The 21,711-nt window shown below is 43.3% G+C and overlaps 1 protein-coding gene across 1 annotated transcript in view; it reads right to left on the bottom strand.

Moving 5' to 3' along the window:
- LOC133009766 (cytosolic carboxypeptidase 4) overlaps positions 1-21,711 on the bottom strand; it is a 194,409-nt gene that overhangs the window by 59,870 nt on the left and 112,828 nt on the right. Inside the window, exon 20 of the mRNA XM_061077300.1 lies at positions 9,416-9,569. Within this exon, the coding sequence (XP_060933283.1) occupies positions 9,416-9,569 (154 nt within the window). The remainder of the gene's footprint in view (positions 1-9,415; positions 9,570-21,711) is intronic.

The raw sequence follows: 21,711 nt of genomic DNA, 5'->3' as shown, positions 1-21,711 counted from the left end.
GTTACAACAAAGGGAAACACCAAATGCTTATGAAGAGGAGAAGAAAATACACAGGCAAGTGTAGGCCTACTTTGAAATAAATTAAACGCAGAACTATGTAGGGTTATTTGAGTCATCCCCATATTTGTGGGAAATGTATGAAATAAGAAGTACCCTATTTTGAAATAAATAAAAACATATAGCTGCAGCCTATATATTTTAGTTGGCGAAATGTGAAAAAAAAAAGTGAAAGCAGATCAGACTGGAGGCGGACAGTAAAACTGCAGCTCTGTAGAAACCAACTGCAGCCTCTGCTCTGATCCAGAAGCTGCGGCGCTGATCTCAGAGCAGCTGAGACCAGAGAAACTCTGTGTTTTCACTGTTTCCATAGTTAAGAACAGCCGGTGAGTCAGTGACCGGCCTGCTTCATTGTGAACGAGCTCTGATCTCACTGTCTCTCTGAGCGAGTGCGCGGGGGTGGAGCCGCGGGACCGGAGCGCACACACACACACACACGCACACACACACAGACACACACACTCGCCGCTCCGGGTACTTCATGACGGCCTGATACGATTATGTTTTTAAAAATTGTTGTGACTTAGTCAACCGCCAACATTTTCGTTTCGTCTCGTCTCGTTAACGAAAATTAAAATAGATTTCGTCATAGTTTTTGTTTTCAAAGATCCCTTTTCGTTTCGTCTTCGTCTCATCTTAGTCATGGGAAAAGGGGCGTTAACGAATATTTTTCGTTATCGTTATCGTCAACGAAATTAACACTGCCACAGGCCAAGTAGTCAAGCTTCAAGTAACCTTTTATATCTAACATTTTTGAAGAAACTGTGTCAATCCAACACCTGTCTTTAGAAGGAAACATCAAAATCTTTGAAAAATTCCAATCTGTCTTCCGTAAGTACTAATTGATCGTCGGAAGAATTAACGATCGCTTAATCATTAATATTTTTATACTAAAATATTAAAGGCTATATTGAAATGCAGTGAAAATAAAAATTGAGATCTTTATTACAAGATGAACAACTCTTGTGGCAGTTAAACGGGATCCGTTCAATGGTTACACTTGCAAATATAAGCTGCTGTACCGCTGAGAGAGCAGCAGGTAGCTGCTGAGAACTAGCTGGATTTGACGGTTCTCGACCTCTCAGTCCGGTTCTTGTCACGTCCTCACTCCCTGAACCCCTCACCTAGACCCGGGTCTGTCCGGGTTCCCTTCCCCGTGAACTGAGGGTCCGTGTGCGGACATGAAGCCGGGCAGCGGAGGCTAGCTCCGGGCTTCTTCCTCCAGCTGCTAACATCCTCTGTGTGCTGCTTTCAGGGCAACTCGGATATTCCGACCTCCTGCCACATGCATTAGTTTCATTGATGAAAAAACAATTTCATCTACGAAATTCTTCATGATCAATTAATCAATCGTAGATTAATTATGCCCATCCCTACTGCTCAGGGTTACCAATGATCTCCTAATGGCTGCCGATGACGGCATGTGCTCAGTCCTGGTACTATTGTACCTCAGTGCAGTATTTGACACAGTGGACCACAGCATTCTTTTAAACAGACTGGAGCACTGCGTGGGGATATCTAGCACCAGAGGCGTTAACGTTGGGAGAGTGGGCACTTTCAGACGGGCCCTACGAAATCTCCCAAGTAACTCGACTCCAGCGTCAGCCTGTAGCCTGCTCGGCTTCACCTGAGCTAACAGGCTAACAGGGCAGGCTATCCCCCGTCAGTGAGGACGACCCGAGTCTGTGGAGAGGTTTCACTCACATTTCGGATGAATAATACGTTTTGAAGTTCTGCTTGTTCTCCTGACAGAGAGGCTAAAGACGTCTGCGCTCCCATTTCTGAGGTTAGTCAAGTTTAGTATTGTATTTATCTGTTTATAGTGATTCGCAGGTACCTGTACCTGGTTTGTTAGCTTAGCTCGGCTAGCCCGCAGGCATGATAGCAGCAGTAATAGCGATGCTAACGGGACCGTATCCTAATGAGTTATTGACCCGGCATGAACCGATATGATCCCACATGATCCAGTCCACACATCATGGCTGGTTAGCTTAGCTCCGCTAGCCCGCAGGCATGATAGCAGCAGTAATAGCGATGCTAACGGGAAAGTTATTGACCAGACATGAACCGACATGATCCGATCCACCCAGCAGATCTAAGCTTCTCTAAGCATTGGTTTATGAGGATGAGTGTGTTTGGAGAATAAGCTCCCCCACGTAAGATATCTAATGGTATGTAAAGTTATTTCACTCGCCAACCCATTTGACTTGACTGCGTTACACAGATTATTATTCTGCAGAAACAGATTTACTGTGATAGACTGAAACGTGAGTATTTAAAGTAGTACTATATTCAGTTTTTTACATCGTTAATCTTACCCACCACCTATTTCCTAAACTGAAATGATTATAATCTGATGAACTTTGAAGTAATAAACTTGTATTTTTACCATGTAAAAGTCTGTTAAGGAGTTAACCTGGCACATGTATGACTTTACATATCTGTGTTTTTGTGTTGAATGTTCCTCTAGGATGTCCAACATGAGACACAACTGGAATCCAACCAGACTGAACCCTGAGTCATCACTTCAACACTGACTCCAGGTACAGACCTGTTTTCATTACTTACAAACAATCAAAGCAAAGTATTGCACATAATACATAATGTATTAAATAATATATGCAATACTAATAATGTGGAAGAACTCCATACAGTACATTCATTGTCTTGGTAGTGCACAGTTTAATCCAAAACCATATTCAAAATCAGTAGTTGAATATCCACAGAAAATAAAGATACAAACTTTATTCATGAGTAACACTTCCTCTACAATAATGCCATACTTTTATGTTTCCTATCATTTTATTAGGTACGGACGAGCCTGAAGGACACAGCTGTGCTGACCGTGTTCTGTCTCTTATGGCAAAGAAGAAAAATAAAACACTCGGTTCTTATCTAAAGTGTATCAAATCAGAAAGCAAAAGATAAACATTGTTCTAATAACTTCCTTTTTAAGTGAACTTTTTTACAAAGTTTTGTTTAATAAATTATGCAAGTTATTTGAGCTATGTGTCTGTCTAATCTTTCTTTTTTGTTATAGTATGTTTATTGAGCTAAGGTAATACAAAATGAGGACCTTAAGTTGTGAAGAACTTCCTTAACCCATCGAGTGTAGGATGGGGGCAATTTGTGCTTCCGGTTCAACAAAATTAAGCGCCTAGCCAACAGAGTGCAAAAGGCCATGGAATGTCGTGCCTCAGCTGTTAAGATTTTGTTGTGTGGGATACCAAAGAGGGCAGAGAGGGGGTGGGGGTCGGCAACAAAATGGTAAGCAATTTGAAGGGTGTCAAATATTTTGGACCAGAAGTCAGTAAGTTTTGGACATGACCAAAACATGTGTATGAGGTCGGCAGGGGACTGGTTGCATCTATTGCAGGTGTCAGTTACATTGGGATAGAATTTAGACAGTCTATGATTGGTGTAGTAAGTCCTGTCTAAGAGTTTACATTGAATCAGCCCGTGTCGGGCACAGACGGAAGAGCTGTGGACCAGCTCAAGGATCCTGCCCCATTGATCTTCTGTAAAATTGAGTCCCAGATCCTGCTCCCACAGATGTTTTGTGTGCTGTGGGAAAACTGAAGCGATGGCGTCCATTGCATTAAAAATACGGGAGATATTCCTTTTCTGATTGGGGTTTATCATGAGAAGGGTGTCTAACAGAGTCTGAGCAGGGGTGTTCGGGAAATCAGTGTAGTTTTTCTGGGCAAAGTGTCTAATTTGAAAAAAACGGAACAGGTGAGATGAGGGGAGATTAAATTTAGACGGTAGGTCACTGAAGGACATGAACGTGCCATTGTCGTAGAGGTCACCGACAGATGCCACACCTCTCGCCGACCACAACTCAAACGCGGAGTCCATAATGGATGGTTTAAAACTGTGATTATGGGATACTGGGGCATGAATAGAGGGACCCTGCAAGCCAAAATGTTTCCTGAATTGTAACCATATCTTAAATGACTGCTTAACTACTGGGTTATCGCTGGCTTCAGTGGCCGACACAGGAAGTGGGGAACACAGCCATGACCGCAGTGAGACCTGGGATGATGACATTTCAATGTGGACCCAGGCAGGCTGGTCGGTGGCAGATCTGCCAGTCCAGTACAAGAGCTTGTGAATATTAGCTGCCAAATAGTAATATAAAAAATTGGGAAGAGCAAGGCCCCCTGTGCTCTTAGGAAGCTGCAATAACCTTTTCTGTATACGCACAGGTTTATCTGCCCAGAGAAATGTTGATATCGCCTTATCCAGTTTAGCAAAAAACTTTTTTGAGATAAGAACAGGAATATGCTGGAAAAGGTAAAGGAATTTTGGTAGAACTGTCATTTTAATGAGGTTGACCCTACCGGCCAGTGATAGAGGCAAGGTGGACCATCTGTGAAAGTCCTCCTCAACTCTGCCAAGCAATGGGACAAAGTTTTTATTGAAGGTGTCCGACAGGGACCCTGCTATAAGTATACCCAAGTATTTAAAGCAGTTATCGACTCTTTTAAAGGGGACTATGTTTTCTGGTAAGTCACCAACTAAGTTATTAATTGCAAATAACTCACTCTTTCCGAAGTTGAGTTTGTAGCCAGAAAGTTGGCCAAATTGCTTTAGGATGTCCAAAACTATCGGGAGAGATGTGGATGGATTTGATACATAGAGAAGTAGGTCATCTGCGTAAAGCGACAGTTTGTGTACTGAACCTTGGCGGGAAACGCCCTCAAATCCATTCTCAGATCTCAGCCAGATGGCCAGGGGCTCAATGGCTATGGCAAATAATAAAGGGGATAGTGGACACCCCTGCCTTGTGCCGCGGTGGAGCTGGAAGGGGGGTGATACTGTATTGTTTGTTTGCACAGAAGCTACAGGTGTGGAGTATAGCAGTTTCACCCATGAAATAAAACCTGAACCCAGACCAAACCTCTCCATCACCTCAAATAGAAAGTCCCACTCCACCCTGTCAAAAGCCTTCTCAGCATCCAGCGACACCACTACCTCTGGGTTGCTGGAGCTGGGCATGTTCAATATGTTAAAAAGTCTTCTGGTGTTATGGAATGAGTGCCTCCCCAGCATGAAGCCAGTTTGATCCGTTGAGATGATCTGTGGCAGCACGCCCTGGAGACGAAGGGCTAAAATCTTAGCAAGAATTTTGTAATCCACATTCAGGAGAGATATAGGTCTAAAACTACTACAGAGTAAGGGATCTTTATCTTTTTTTAAGAGAAGAGTAATTGTGGCACTAGTCAGGGTCGGAGGAAGCTGGCCAAGAGACAGGGCCTCATTATACATATCGCATAAGACTGTGGAGACAGGTTGGGCGAATTTCTTATAAAATTCTACCGTAAATCCATCCGGGCCCGGTGACTTGCCACTCTGCAAAGTGCCAATAGCACTCATGATCTCAGCTGATGTAACTGGGCTGGCTAGATTACCCACCAGCTCCCCGTCCACTCTAGGAAACTCAATGGTGTTTAGTGTACTGGCTGTACTGGTCTGGGGGTGGTCAGAGGCATATAAATCAGAATAGAATTTGGTGAATGTTTCATTTATGGATTTTGGGTCAGTAAGAATAACACCTGGTGTTGACCTAATACTGTGAATAAGCCTGGAGGCAGATGCAGCTCTGGCTTGCTGGGCAAGGAGTTTTCCAGCCCTGTCCCCTGATTCAAAAAAACGCTGTCTAGACTTGAGCAATTGCAATTCTGCTTCATTCGTAGATAAAAGGTTAAACTCCGTTTGGAGTTTTAAACGCTTTTTATAAAGTAGAGGATCTGGATTATTAGAGTAGCTATCATCAATCTCCAGGAGTCTCTGTGACAGCTCCTCCTGTCTGGACTTAGTCATTTTTCTGAGGTGCGCTGTGTAGGAAATTATGTGGCCTCTCAAGTATGCCTTGAAAGCCTCCCACAACGTTCCTTTTGATACTTCTGGTGTGTCGTTTATTTCAAAAAATAGTTGTATATTGGATCTTAGGAAGTTTACAAAGAGGTCATTAGATAATAGATGTGAATTAAATCGCCATGGTTTCAAGATGCGGCTGTAATTGGGAAACTGTATGTCTAGTGATGTGGGAGCATGATCTGAGATTACAATGCTATTCGAGAATAGGAGTGGTGGACATGCGAAAAAAAAGAAAAGGATTTTTTATTGGGGAACTTAGATCTCCATGGGTCTGACAAGCCCAGCTCCTTCGAAGTGGAGGTTAGTAACTTAGCAGAATTATTGATAGAGTATGGTCTAGAGGAGGATCTGTCTAAAACAGCATCTTGTACGAAATTAAAATCCCCCCCAACAATGATGTGGTATGTTTCAATGTTGGGAATAGAATTCAAAAAATTTGATATGAATTGTTTATCATCCCAGTTTGGCACATAGACACTAGCTAAGATGACCTGAGTGTTGCACAGCCTCCCCGTCACAATAACAAATCTGCCAGCTGGGTCAGCTACAACTTTTTCTGATTCAAATGGAATGTTGCTTTGAATCAAAATGGCAGCCCCCCTGGCCCTCACACTAAACCTTGAATGATAAACATGACCAAACCTACCCCTTTTAATACGTAAGACCTCATCACTGCGCAGGTGTGTCTCCTGCAAGAAAACTACCTCACCTCTCAAATCCTGAAGATGAGACATAATCTTATTTATTTTAGTAGCCTGATTTGCCCCCTTGACGTTCCATGATATAAAACGAATGTTATTCATAGTTTTTTTATTTTCCATGCAGGCCTAAGTGATGGATTATCTTGTGTAGCATAGTGAAATATCTGGTTATATCTGAGACGAATAAAAAAGGAGAGATGAAGAGTAAAAAAAGAAGAGAAGAAAAAAAAAAAAAAAAGAAAAAAGAAAAAAAAAAAGGGGAGAGAAAGACATAATAAGAGAGACAAGTGCAAAACCCCGCCCCCCTCCCCAGCCCACACACATTCACAGTTCCCCCCACCTCCCCGCCCCCCACCCACAACCCTTGCACAAAAGTGCCATGTTCCCTTAGCAAAATTCTCCCGGGGTTCCTTTCCTCCAATCTCCCACCCTGCCACACAGTAGTCTGAGTGGTAAAAAAAACTTAAGTCAATTTGTAAACAAAGGCTCAACAGATGTGATAACAGCATAGGCTTATGCAGTACAGTGTAACAGTTACACCCAGAGGGGGTGAAAATAAAACGGTGAGCCCAACTTATTTTCTATGACACTACAAATAGCTTTGGCATCTTTTAACAACAACACACGAACAGCCATATTTGTTCTGTTAACAAAACGCACTTGCATACCTGCTCCATTCGATGACATGTGATTAGGATAGGCTCTTGACAACTCAACTGTCTTTAACTTGCATCAATCTTCTACTGCCTCTGGTGCGTAGCCACAAGTTGCTGTGCCTCCTTCACTGACGTGAGACGCCGTCTGCTCCCGTCCTCAGCCTTGAAGAACAGCCGCGCTGGATACAACAGTGAAGGCTTGAGATTGAGAACGTAGAGCTGGCGCATGACGTCTTTATACTCCGACCGCTGGTCCAGCACTTCAGGGCAGGAATCCTCATAGATGTAGACTGGTTTGCCGTCATATTTAAGTTCGCCTCTTTTCTTACGGGCAGCGCGAACGACAGCATCCTTGGTCTGGAACTTGTGGAAACAGATGATCACGGCTCTAGGCTTTTCCCCCTCCGCTGGTTTGGGTCTGAGTGCACGATGGGCTCTGTCGAGCTCTGGGGGAGATAGAAGCACATCCATCCCAAGCAAATCCACCAGAAAGTCAGAGAAAAAAGTGGTCGGCCATGAACCCTCGACTGCTTCAGGCACACCAATGAGGCGTAAGTTGCACCGCCTGCTTCTCCCCTCTAGGTCGGTTAGCTTAGCTTTCATCTTTGCGTTATTTTCAGCCATGGAGGTTACCTTTTCTTCCAAGAACTGCAACACGTTCAGCCCAGATTCCAAGTCAGTGATTCGATGCTCGTGGTTGGTTACCGTGGATTGTATCCCATCTAACTTTGCGTCGATGGCCGTCAGCTTGGATTCAAATCGTGCACTGAGTGAGTCCGGTTTGGTTAGCAGATCCGCTCTTAGCTCCGCTAGCATGTTTGCTAACGTAGCATTGTCGATAGCATTGTCCGGTGGCGCAGCTTGTTCAGACTTCTTCGACGCCTTGCTTGGTCTGGACGACATGTTGTTTGGCAAAAAACTTGTTTGGCTGCCGTTTAGTGTCAAGTTGTGACTTGGTTGGGGTCATTTAAATCGACTTATGGTCAGAACGGAGACTGTGTGGCAGGAGCCTGGAGAAACACGGCTACTCCATCTTACTCACCAACCGGAAGTCTCCTGTCTAATCTTTCTACTTTCTACGGGGCGGCTGTGGCTGAGGGGTAGAGTGGTCGTCCTCCAACCTGAAGGTCGGCGGTTCGATCCCCCGTCTTAGCCATCTGCATGCCGAAGTGTCCTTGGGCAAGATGCTGAACCCTCAATAGCCCCCCATAGAATAACAAAGTGCTGCAAGTAGATGCACTGTATGAATGTGTGTTTGAATGGGTGAATGTGAAACTGTACTGTAAAGTGCTTTGAGTGGTCATCATCAGACTAGAAAAGCGCTATATAAAAACAAATCCATTTACTTTGTTGCATAATGTTACTTTAATGCTGTATTATAGGCAACTATGCTAAATTTCACACGCTAAAGCATGTGAAATGTATTTGAAATAGGATTTCTGCTCCCTGCTGGCACTCAAAATGCAACCCATAGTATATCTTACTGGTCTATATTGGCCTACTGCTTATAATAATCATCTGGCACAGCGCGGGAGTAGTTCCTGTTATAAGCAGGGTGTTGGTTGGGTTTTGAAGGGGTTCTAACAGAAGGGGGTGCTATCAAGAGTAAAGTTGGGAGGTGTGAAGAAAAATAAACGGGTGTGATGTCCCGATTCAATAAGCATCTCTCGTATTCTTTTTCGGCTGAGGCCTGACAGTATAAAATAACAAAACACTCGGCTACGCTATTAGGGAGTGTGAGTAGACGGCACTCCGCTGCATAAAAAATCCCCTTCAAAATAAAAGCACATGATTGTTTTCTTAACATTTTTTTTGCCCAGGCAAAGGCCTGCAACCCACTGAAAACGTGTCCGCGACCCACTTTTGGGTCATGACCCACCAGTTGAGAATCTCTGCTTTAGAGAACACTGGCATCCTGGATATTGAGCCAAACCCCCTAACCACTGTCATAGCCTTAACCTCCATCCATTTAAACATTATTATTTCCCTACAAAAGGAGTAATGTACACAAATGCCATACTCATAAACACCCCATCAATCCACAGTAAAATAGACAGTCTGACTATTTTTCTTCCAGCTCATCTCTCTCTCTCTATCTCACAAACACACACAACTCACGGAGCTGGTGCATGTCTTTCCAGGCCCTGCTGGCAGGACAGGCAGTGATGGTAACCACTGGACAAAGGTTTCCAGCCAAAGTGCTACAAAGAATCTGCTGTCGGAAAAGCACAATGGCAGGGTCCACGGATTTTTGCAGCACATTCAGATGAGCCTGGAAGAAACAATAAACATATATGAGTACAAGTACAGTAGATTCTGATGCATAAACGTGTACACCCCTGTCCTGTTTTCAGTCACGTGAGGAAGAGAATTGGGTCTCTTCTTTCTTTGCAGTTTGCCTTTCACACATGCACTATGCAGTGGGAGATCTCTGCTCAGACACGTTCACAACAGAAACAAAGTATCTGCAGGATTCAGGTAAGGAATGATTTAGCAGGCAGAGGAAGGATGTAACGTATAATTTCTGCTCTACAAATCAAATGATTTAAAAACACATCAACAACAGTTGACTGTTATCACCACAAACTGTCTTGACGCCTTTTTTGGTGTCTTTTACGTGTGTTTTTTCATCCAGAGATATTTGTTTTCATTTTGTTTCAAAATCGTTTGTGTAGTTGCATGTTAGAATTGTCATCAACCACGTGTCACCACTTGCTCATGATGAATCCAGCGGGGATCTCTTGCTGTGCACTCACATCATGTTTGTGTTCAAGCATACAAGTACTCTGGAGAAACTGAGGAGGATCTGTGGAGTTCAGAGTATGTCTGAAAGCAGCTATAGATTCTATTCAGATGAAATTACATATATCCCAGCCAGAGGGCAGGTAATCAAAGGAATGGTTTTAACCATTTCCTGTCTTCTTGTTTTCAATTGCATTTGGGTCCATATGGAGCCAGAAACCAGGACAATTCAGAAAGCTGTCTCAGCCCACGGTGTGCTCCTGGGACAACGTGAACAATCCCTTTGAACACTGACAGTAAACATAGTATGGCAAATAACTGAACTGAACACATTTCTTCAATCACTCATGTCCCTGTCCTTCAACCGCTGCAATCCAGCCTTAATTATGTGCTTTAACAGCGACCAATCTGTTGTTACTTTAGTCCAGAGACCAGCTGGACAAATGCCACAGCTTCCTATTGCAGTGTATCAGGATCTCTTAGCATTTTTCATAGACTTATCACCCTGGCAATATACCAGATGCTCAAACACATGATTAGACACCTCAGATTCTTCACACTATTCTTCATCTGTTTTGTGTAGTTGCAGATGGGACTTGGAAGATCAAATTAGTAATGAAAGCGACCGTATCAGGTACCTACATGATCCTGGAAATTGGTTTACCTAATTATTATTTTGAGATTTGGCTCTTTTTCTTGTTCACTCAGTCCTGCTAGGATGAAATATGATTGAGTTTCCCTACCCCTGCTCTGCTGAAATCCATCACAGTGTGTGCTGCTGGATGAACCTCAGAAGACAACCAGCTCCTATGCCTCGACACTGTATTATACCTCTTCCTCATCGTTGAAATCCCCAGCACTTATGTTCGGTAGTTTTGGGTCGATAGTTGCTCATCACGTATTTTGTCAAATTTTTTGTACATATATTGCCTGTTTTTTCATTATTTCACATGATGTGGATGTGTGCCTGCCTGTCCTGTGCATACATTTTGACAGCTCGTTCCTGAGTCTGACCGTTCTTGCGAAACATAATTAAGAATAGTTCAGTTTAGACAACCATACTTACATTCCACCTCCAAACCCACTCACACACCCATTTTACACATTCACATGCCTACAACTAGTAAAGTGTGACCTCTGTGATCTGTCTTCTCCCACAATGAGGCTGGTCAATGTTGTTATTGGCAACAAATGTTTATCGACTCTGAATATTTTATATAAAACACAAGAGCGGATGAGATATTTTATTTTCTATTTTAAATTTTGATATTCTATTTTATACTATTTTATCCAATTTTTGGTTTTTGGTTGTAATTACTTGAGCATTGCTAGAAGAGAGCCTGTGACTCAAGCATGTCATTGCCAGCGACTGCTTAACGTTATTGTTGTGCATTTGATAATAATCTCTTGAATCTTGAATCAAAACGAAGGCAGTCGCACGCTCACTAATGGCATTCCTCAATACCTTTTTGTCTAAATAATAATATAAAACAAAACTATAATTTCACATTGTGACCAAGTTATCATATAGTGGAATTTGGGACATGTAATAAAATAAATAATACAAAACACAAGTCTCTTGCTCTTAAAACAATAAAGAAATTACTGTTTGCCTATAAAAAAGATACATTATTTTACAGAGCACACATAACATGCTATTAAAATTTGTTTGTTTCCTTTCTGTCATAACATTTAGAAACATAAAAACACAATAACTAAACAGCAGATAATATCTAAGCTGCATTATATCAAAACAGTTTGTAACGGAGGTTTTATGAACATACCCCCATATTTTATAGAAAACACAGAATGGAAGGGTCATCAAAACAAAGGCAGTCGCATGCTCACTGTAAAGTCAGCATATATAATGTTAGCTAGCTTACACAGGTGATCTTACAGACAATAAAACATATAAAAGTCTGCGTCTCTGCTTTCTCTTGCCATTTGTATATGAGACAGAGAGCTGTTGTTTTGCAGGTATGGCCTGACCCTTTAAGGAAAGTTAGTGTGTGACGTAGTGCACCTGGGTATTGTGGGAAAAGACGCTCAAATTGTTACAAGAAAAGACGGACAACCTAAAAGTGATGCGAGTGTTGCTCCTGCTGTATATCCGAGAAATAAAGTGGCCGCATTCCAAGTAAAGAAACGTCTCCTCCTCCTTATTCACGGAGTGGTCCAGACGGTTACCAGCCAGACAGCGAGCCAAGATAACCAGTGGGCTGAGCTCCCAACTACAGCTCGGAGCCGAGACACTGGCCAGAGAAGAAAACACTTGGAGTACCTTGCTTGTTTGGTCTACATGTGTGTGCGATGAATCATGGGTAACGTAGTGCGAAGTCGGGTTAGTTGGTTTAAGTTAGGCTACATCGCAGACATTTTACGGGCACTGAGCAACAACATGGTTCAAGCATTCGATTTAGACAGCGTCTCTCAGGGGAAAGTATTGAAATGTCCTGAGGATCAATGAACAGCAGTGTTGCCACAGTTACTTTGAAAAAGTAACTTAGTTACTTTACAGATTACTTGATTTTTAAAGTAACTAAGTTAGATTACAAGTTACTGTATTAGTTACATTCAGCAGCTGCCGACAACACCCCCACGGCCTCAACATAAAAATGACAACCGGTTTTGCCAACACTCACTTTATTAGAAGTGCATTTTTAACAGTAATGTACACAACAACAACGTATAATGTATCTCCTGACATTTTAAGTTGAACTTAAAAACTATTTCCTGAAAAAATACATGTTTTTATAAAAATAAAATAAAGACAGTCTTTCTTGACTTCACTTAACATAAATACTTGTTTTTATAAAAAATAAAAGAAAGACAATCTTTCTTGACCTGACATATTTAACTGTTAACACTGTAATGGAAAAACTTACTACTTATGATCTACTTTGTTTATAAATGTAACTTTTCAACATGTTTTATGAACATTTTACCTGTTGTTCACAGACATAGAGAAGCAAGGAGTGGTTTTACAAAAAGCTGTTCTGTGAGGCAGCCCGGCATTGACAGTAGTAGGGATCTTGTTTATTATGGCACGAAACGAGGGCGATTCAACTTAATTGTCGCATAGGCTACATGACCTCACTCCCAGAGACGTAAGAAGAAATCAAATATATTGTAACGGACTGGGTTTATGTTTATGTTTGGATTTGACGTATGTTCAGTAAAACACCGTGTTGAAGGAGCGTTCCGATATCCTGAGGGTCAGTGAAGGGGTCGGGGTGGGACATGTGACTGTTTGGACCAATAGGATGGCGTTGTTGGGGATGTCAGGCCCTCATTGGCAGCTTGTGTTGGGGATCGGGGGAGCAATGAGGAAGTGAAGTTTTGTTGATGTGTGCGAGTGACGGAGTAAGAGCAAGAAGTGCACATGTTCGTGTCGATGATAATAAAAGTAACAAAAAGTAGACAAAATAGTAACGCACAGTGACATGGAGGAGTAACTTTAATCTGATTACTGGTTTGGAAATAGTAACGCGTTAGATTACTCGTTTCTGAAAAAAGGGGTCAGATTAGAGTAACGCGTTACTAAGTAGAGCGTTACCGGTATCACTGGTGAACAGGTAGGGTTGGGGCACGTGACAGTTCTAGACCAATGGCTGTAGGGTTTTGTGGGATGGCAGGCTCTCATTGGCTGATGAGTTGGCGTGTCAAGGGTGAATGAGGAAGCGGAGTGAAGAATACAGTGGTGGATGATAGGAGTTACGAACAAGAAGTGTGTCATGTTCGTTGGACTTTAATAAAGTTATACATAAAGAGAGAAGTTTCCTGTCGTCTATAAGCGAGGACGCTACAATATGAACGTGTTCACCGTTCAAATTCATTATTTGTCATTGAGTTGCGTTAAGTTCATCGTTCTCATAAAAGTGAACGTGTTCAATGAACGCGTTCTTTTGCGTTTTCGTTAATGCACAACACTGCCCGTCAGTGTTCGGTTTAAAGGAGGGGACATGTTCATCTTCCACAGCTGGGGGCTGGCTGGGTGCATCCTGGGAAGCCACACTTTCAGCAGTAAGTCAAAGTGAACTGTACAGCTTGTTTGACAAAATCAGACGACTCCAAAGCTTCACACACAGCATGTAGGGCAGGGGTCTCAAACTCGCGGCCCGCGGGCCAATTGCGGCCCGCGGGACGATATTTTGTGGCCCCCACCTTAATATGAAAGTTTAATGTTAGTGCGGCCCGCACAAACATTGTAGCAGCTCCGCTGTTAGCTGCTGTGTGGGACAATGTTATGATGTTCTGGTTTCCTACTGTGTGCCTGACCAGTGAACGCAGCATGCAAGTGAGTGACATGGGGGGCGGGGTCGTGTGTGTGTGTGTACGTGTGAGAGTGAGTGAGAGAGAGAGCCGGGAGAGAAAAGAGTGGCTTTTGATGTGCGGTGCAGGAGGGTGAAATTCATAGTTTTCTGCCCTCTTTCGCGCAGGTCATGATGTATCCAGTGCTTCATTTATAAATCACAAGGTGCCGGAACGCTAAGTACACATCACAGCGCAGGTACGACGAGCACAGGTCCCGGAACGCACATTAAACGCCGCTTAAAACAGCACACACATGCCACTTACAATGCAGTGGGACTTATTTAGGCTATACTGTAGTGACGGTATCAGTCTTTATGTCAGTGATTAATAAAGTGGCGTCTTGAGCAAAGGCGACTCCTGTGTCGAGCGGAACGGAACACACACACATACACACACACACACACACACAATTTGTTAAATTGAAGGCAAATTCAAGGGACACCACGGCTCCTTTACGCACACGCTGCGCTGTGAGGTTTTGGGAGCTTCTTTACGCAGACAGATTATTCTAAACCGCAGCAGTTTCTAACACGTCATTGAGCTAATATCTACATTTTACAGTCTGGGCTGTTTTACATTATTATTTACACCTGATATGTGTGGATGAATTTTAATGATTTAAATTCCCTCATCCTCTGGTGGTGACATTTACGCACCGAGCCACGGACTGTACATGACGATGTGCTAGTTATTTTGGTTCATCTTAGAAGTCTGCATTTGTTATTATTTTATGAAATTGTGATGCTGTTGTTAAGAAAGCTTTATATATAATTTATTAGATTATCTTGTTATTGCGTGGCCACAAATTAGTAATTCATCCACCGATGTCAACAGGGGTTCCGTAATTTTCTAGTGATTACATTATATTGTTATATTTTATTTTAATCATTTCTTAAAAAACTTTTTTTAATGTTCATATTTTTTTCGATACGAGAGGTACCGGATCTGCTCAAATAAGTCCCAGAACGCAGGCAAGCCAACACGCCGGCACAAAGTAAGCACAAAAATGTATAGAAAAATGTGAGGCTACAGGAGGAATTTGATCATAGATTTCCAGACTTCAAGACGCACAGAGCGACTTTTACAAAAATTTTGCGGATCCCTTCTCCTTTGATGTGCAAGATGCCCCTCCTGTGCTTCAAATGGAGCTCATTGGCCTGCAGTGCAACTCTGACCTCAAAGCCAAGTTCAGGGAGGTGAGTGGAAAGGAAGACAAGCTTGGGCAATTTTTGTGAGAATTGAACCCCAGCTTCCTTGAGCTTTCCCGAATGTTCAAGCGGACCATGTGCCTTTTTTGGAGCACATATTTGTGTGAAAAGCTCTTCTCCACCTTGAACTTCAATAAGTCCAGGTCCAGGCTTACTGATGATCATCTTCAAGCCATACTGAGGGTCTCAACTGCTTCCTCCCTCAAGCCAAATGTGGCTCAGCTATGTGAGAGGAAGCGCTGCCAGGTCTCTGGCAGCAAGAAGTAGGCAAGAGAAGCCATGTTTACAAGAACTGTTCGTGTTCTTCAATATTCTATTCATGTTCAGAAGAACCCATTGAAGTTAAATAACTGTTAGTAATGACATTAGAGAAGTTTGGATTTTTTTAGCAAATTTTTTTTTTTTGTGGAATACCTGATGCGGCCCAGCCTCACCCAGATACTGCCTCCAGCGGCCCCCAGGTAATTTGAGTTTGAGACCCCTGATGTAGGGCGACAGTCAGCTCAGTCTCCGGGGGTGGGCTGCACGAGAACAATCAGCCAGAAATAGATACACACAAGCTCCATCGGCTCATTAGTGCAAATGCTCTCAACTGGAGCACAGTCCTTAGGTTCTAGCGTCTTCCCAAACACACAACGAAAACAGTTTTTAACATGATTGACAAGACATTAGTCTTGTTCCATCCCTATCCAAAAGAACCTCTGCCTGGCAAGTGCAAGTTTGCAAGCATGGCCCTGATGACCAGCTGAGTCATGGAGACCATTGAGGAGTTGTGCCTTCATGGAGTTCAAGACAACAAACTAGAGAGTTGTAATGTTCATTTATTTGTCTCTCTTTACTTAAAAAACATCCCGTTCTTGATGGAGAGCTTTGGCCAACAGCTTAAGCACATCACAAGACTCACCAGCCCGGTCACGCCTAGTTGGCCTCCTGTGACGCTGGGTGTAAAACAGAGCTCTTCCCAGAATGTCATCCTGCTTGCAGGTTGACCAGTTCACTCCTTGGTAGAGAGGCAGTTTAGTCGACATGAGCTAGCTGGGAATATTTGGTTCAGTCAGTGCCTCTGACTCTAGTCACACCTCCAGAGTCATCTGAATTCAGCTGAGACATCCTGTGAAGACAGTGATCCCTGAGAAGATGACATGATGTCATAAGCTTCTTTCTCAGGCTGATCAACAACTAACTGAGTGTTAGTAGTACATCTGAATGCATCTTGGACTGTCCTATCCAACGTCCCACTCACTTGATTCCGCAACAAGGCATAAGGTTCCGTTACAAGGGCTGGATGACTGGACAAAGGACTCTCTACTAGTCTCTACTACTAATAGTTCAGGTCAAAACGGTATGCTGCAAGCTTTAAAACCTGCTGTCGCAGGCAGGCTTCGGCCCACCTGACTCTGGTTCAAAACGATATGGTTGCAAGATTCGTCTCCACTAGCCATATTTCTACAAAGGTAACGGATAGCTAAATCCGGGTGGTCATATCTTGTGGAGGAGGGTTGAGGGTGGGGGGGCTTTTAAAGGAACAGGCACTCAAAACCGGTCACTATGAGGCGGACTGTTTTAGACAGGGTAAAAAGGTTGCTGTTTTAAATGATCCTTGTGGTATTTTGACCCAAATATGTTACAGACATTTCATTAAGACCCCAAGGAACCATAACAACTGCGGTAAAATGGCCATAATATGTCCAATATGTTGTGCTGCATCGGCTCGCGGGCATCTGTCAGGTGGGCGGTTTGACCAATAAGCGTCAAACATTGTTATTTACAGAACTGCGTCGTACAGCTAGGTACTGATGCGACATATCGTTGGAAAGCTATGATTCTTGTGATTCGACCAATTTCAAGATCCGATCACCACAGCCGGTACAATCAACGTCTCAGTAAGGCCAACAAAAAAATGTATACATAACAAATGGATGCCACTCACCTAAGAAGCCTCATCGTAATCCAAAGAACGATAATATTCCAACAAAAACGGTCTTACTACATTGCCAAAGGTCCAGATGATCCAATCCAGTAACATAATCAGTCCAAAACACACTATTAGATCAAAGAATAGCCACAGTCTGCTGTTGTGTAATCTCAGAGCAGCCAGCAGCTACATGTAAACTTTGATGTATTTTCCCTCGTAACTCCTGTTCGCATGTAAACACAGCCGCTCTCTTGATATTAAAAAGGTGGCTGCACTATGAACTTAAGATTGACAGCTCATTTGACCCAATCGGAGCTGGCATGGGTTGTCCACAGTCTACAATAGCCAACATGACACCTCGTTGACGGACAGTGCTCGTTCCTCTTCTGCCGTGCAAAGACTGAGCCAATTGCAACCGTTTGTTCTGATGACTGGCGTATCGTTTAGCCAATGAAATTTCTAACATGCGGATGTGCTGCTTCGCGGGATAGATATAACGAGACAGCTAGTAAGTCACTGCGCAACAGTGACTTACTAGCTTAAGTTAATTTTTGATATCTGTAATATAAAATTGTATGCTCATTATGTTAATGTATTTTAACTTTTGATATTTGTAATTTAACGTATGTTTTAAATGTTTGATATTGTTATTGTAATGTATGTCTTAAATGTGGACCCCACTAAAAGTAGCTCTGTCTTAGGGTAGAGCTAATGGGGATCCTTCTAAAAAAAACAAATAAACGAAACGGTGAACAACTGGTCGTTAATTCAGAGAGTGTTGCTTTTAGAGTTTTGAAGTTGCACAATGGCGAAACGTTTACAGAAACGGAACTTCTCGACCGAAGAAGCCAGAGATCTGTGTCTTCGGCGTGAAAGCGACAAGTCTGGGGACGACGTATCAGAGGAAGACGGCGAAACGTATTTGACTCCGAGGCAGAGGCCATGTTTCAGTAAGGACAAGACATTACTCTTGACAAGTACGTATTTTATTATAATATATAACTTATAAATTACTGTGTGTGTGTGCCGGTATTTGTGGGGTTTTTAGGTTTTACTGTTGATTTGTAGAACTGTAAATAGGTGTGGTTTTGGGTGTGGGGAGATCCGCGATTGTCTTGATTGACTATTGGAATGTGATATGGTGAGGTTTTAGATGTGGGGAGATGTGTGTTTGTCTTTATTTGACCATTGGAATGTGTTGGGTGTGGTGTTAGATGTGGGGGAGATGTGTGTTTGTCTTTGTTTGACTATTGGAATGTGATAAGGTGTGGTTTTAGATATGGGGGAGATGTGTGTTTGTGTAGAATGCATAAACGTTTTATCTAGATTTGTAAATGACAGTTATTTCTTTATTTTCACAAAAAAGGCAATCATCTGATTCAGATAAGGCTTGGGAGGATACTTCGTGTCCAGCCAGCAAGCGGCCACGTAGAGTGGAGCAGCAGGACAGTTCCTCAGGAGAGGAGCCCAATCCCCCAACTCTTCAGAGATGTTCTGCCAGCAGGAGAAGGCAACGAGGCAGAGGACGGGGAGGGAGAGGGAGGGGTGGAACTGGGATGTCCTTCACTGCCCATTCCCCATCTGCACCTTTGACTCTCCTCTGCACTGTCTCCCGAATGGGCCGTGTGGAGTGTTGAGCACATGAAGACGTCCCTCGTGTCTCGCCACTGGACAAAGAGGAGGGATTCCTTTCCGGATTCAACGAATACTGCCACGGAGAGATTTTGAGTCCAGAACGTTGACATCGGTTTCTGGGATTCCAGTTTGTTCTTGCGGATGGTTCCGCATACTCAGACCACGCGCGCGCCATCATTCGCACCATGCCACAGTGCCCTGAATGAAGTTCCTCAAGCACCTGCTTTCTCAGGGGTGGCGGGATGATGACTCGAAAACCCCATAACAAACATCCAGCCTGCACTGTGAGCTCGTTCCTCCTCACCAGGTAAGGCTTTAGGCTGTCTGACAGCTCTCCTTCTCTCCCATGACTGACAATGTCCATGACCTCAGACATCGCTGGGTCAGTGCAGGTAAACTTCTTCATATGGGCTGAGGTAACTTGGGCGTTGCTCACTTCCTTGAACTAGAAGATTTTACCCTCGGAGAGCTTCGTGTGTGAGACAGGTAGGGGAAGCCTTGACAGGCCGTCTGCATTACAGTGCTGCTCAGCTCTTCTGTACTTGAGGTCATACTGGTGAGCAGACAACATTAATGCCCATCGCTGCATGCGGTTGGCTGCGAGCGATGAAATTCCAGTGTGTGGACCAAAGATGGAGGTGAGTGGTCTATGGTCTGTGAGTAGCGTGAATTGTTTTCCGAACAGAAACTAATGGAATTTCTTTACCCCGAAGATTATAGAGAGCCCTTTCTTCACCTGATGGCATTATGTGTAGTGATGAGAAGTTCGGATCTTTTTACCGACCCGGTTCTTTGAATCTCGTTCAGTAAAAGGGGACAACGGGACCTTCCTTGACTGCTTCCTTGACTGTTCCATAGGCTCAGGCAAGGAAGCAGAAATGATTCGTTCACTTCCCTACTGGGTCTTCGGGTACGAGTCTTTGGATCATTTATCACGTGACCTGCATTGGCTCAGTAGAGGAGCGCTGGAGCTGGAGCGAGGGGCGTTCACTGTCTCCCGGAGAAATGAACACTCTGTTTGTATGGTTTGAAATTGTCATTTATTATCATACTGACATTTAATTATCACGGCAAACAATTACACTGCACTAAACTGTAAGTGTTAATGTAAAGTGAAAATAACAAAACCAGTCTGTATGACTTGTGAACGAATATAATTCACGTCTTTCTATACTAAAAACACAGAGTGTTCATTTCTCCGGGAGACAGTGAACGTCCCTCGCTACAGCTCCAGCGCTCCTCTACTGAGCCAATGCAGGTCACGTGAAAAATGATCCAAAGACTCGTACCCGAAGACCCAGTAGGGAAGTGAACGAATCATTTCTGCTTCCTTGACTGAGCCTATGGAACAGTCCCGATGCGCGGCCACAAGAAAATGAACAAATCTCTCATTGAGAGGACTCGTTACTAGGGATGAGCGAGTACAGCATTATCTGTATCTGTATCTGTTAACCATATGAATTATCCGTATCCGTACTCGGAGTGGGCGGGGCCTAACCCGGAAGTGGGTGTGATTTAACCCGGAAGTGGGCTGGTTCAACATAACTTTCTTTTTTAACTTTGAAATTTTTTTATGACTTTTTTTTAAATTTATTTCCACACCAGGTGTGTGTGTGTGTGTGTGTGTGTGTGTGCGCGTGTATGTGTGTGTGTGATGCGAGGGACGTTCACTGTCTCCCGGAGAAATGAACACTCTGTGTTTTTAGTATAGAAATACGTGAATTATATTCGTTCACAAGTCATACAGACTGGTTTTGTTATTTTCACTTTACATTAACACTTAAAGTTTAGTGCAGTGTAATTGTTTGCCGTAATAATTAAATGCCAGTGTGATAATAGATGACAATTTCAAACCATACAAACTGTCATGTTGTACTGTATTTAATAGAGGTTTACTTTACTGTAAAGTAAGTGTAAATGTAAAGTGAAAATAACAAAACCAGTCATTATGACTTGTGAACAAATATAATTCACATCTTTCTATACTAAAAACACAGAGTGTTCATTTCTCCGGGAGACAGTGAACGTCCCTCGCATCTCCAGCGCTCCTCTACTGAGCCAATGCAGGTCTCGTGAAAAATGATCCAAAGACTCGTACCCGAAGACCCAGTCGGGAAATGAACGAATCATTTCTGCTTCCTTGACTGAGCCTATGGAACAGTCCCGATGCGCAGTGAACCTGAGTGACTAAGAGACAGAGAGCTGTTCTGTGAGTGAGTGAGCAGAGCCGTGTGTGACGGGCGGAGCGCTGTGACGCTGTGTGAGGATTTTCATTCAGTCCGAGCACAGATAATGACTCCGATTACTCGTCTAAAACTCGTACTCGGCAAAAGTGCTTTATCCGTACCGGATACTCGTTTCAGCAGAGTATCCGGCTCATCCCTACTCGTTACTCCCGAGTCCTTGTAAGGATTCGTTCATAGTGAACGAATCGTTCACGACCGACACATCACTAATTATGTGTGAGATCACAGCACCAATACCATAAGGCGATGCGTCACACGCTAACTGTAATGGCAAGTCGGGGTTGAAGTGGGTGAGGGCTTCTGAATGGACTAAGGCTCTTTTAGCTTCCTTAAAAGCTTCCTCACATCTGTCTG

This window comes from Limanda limanda, chromosome 8 (genome assembly GCF_963576545.1).
Source record: "Limanda limanda chromosome 8, fLimLim1.1, whole genome shotgun sequence".
In the NCBI taxonomy this organism is placed as follows: domain Eukaryota; kingdom Metazoa; phylum Chordata; class Actinopteri; order Pleuronectiformes; family Pleuronectidae; genus Limanda; species Limanda limanda.
This window is presented reverse-complemented; position numbering and strand designations above follow the sequence as displayed.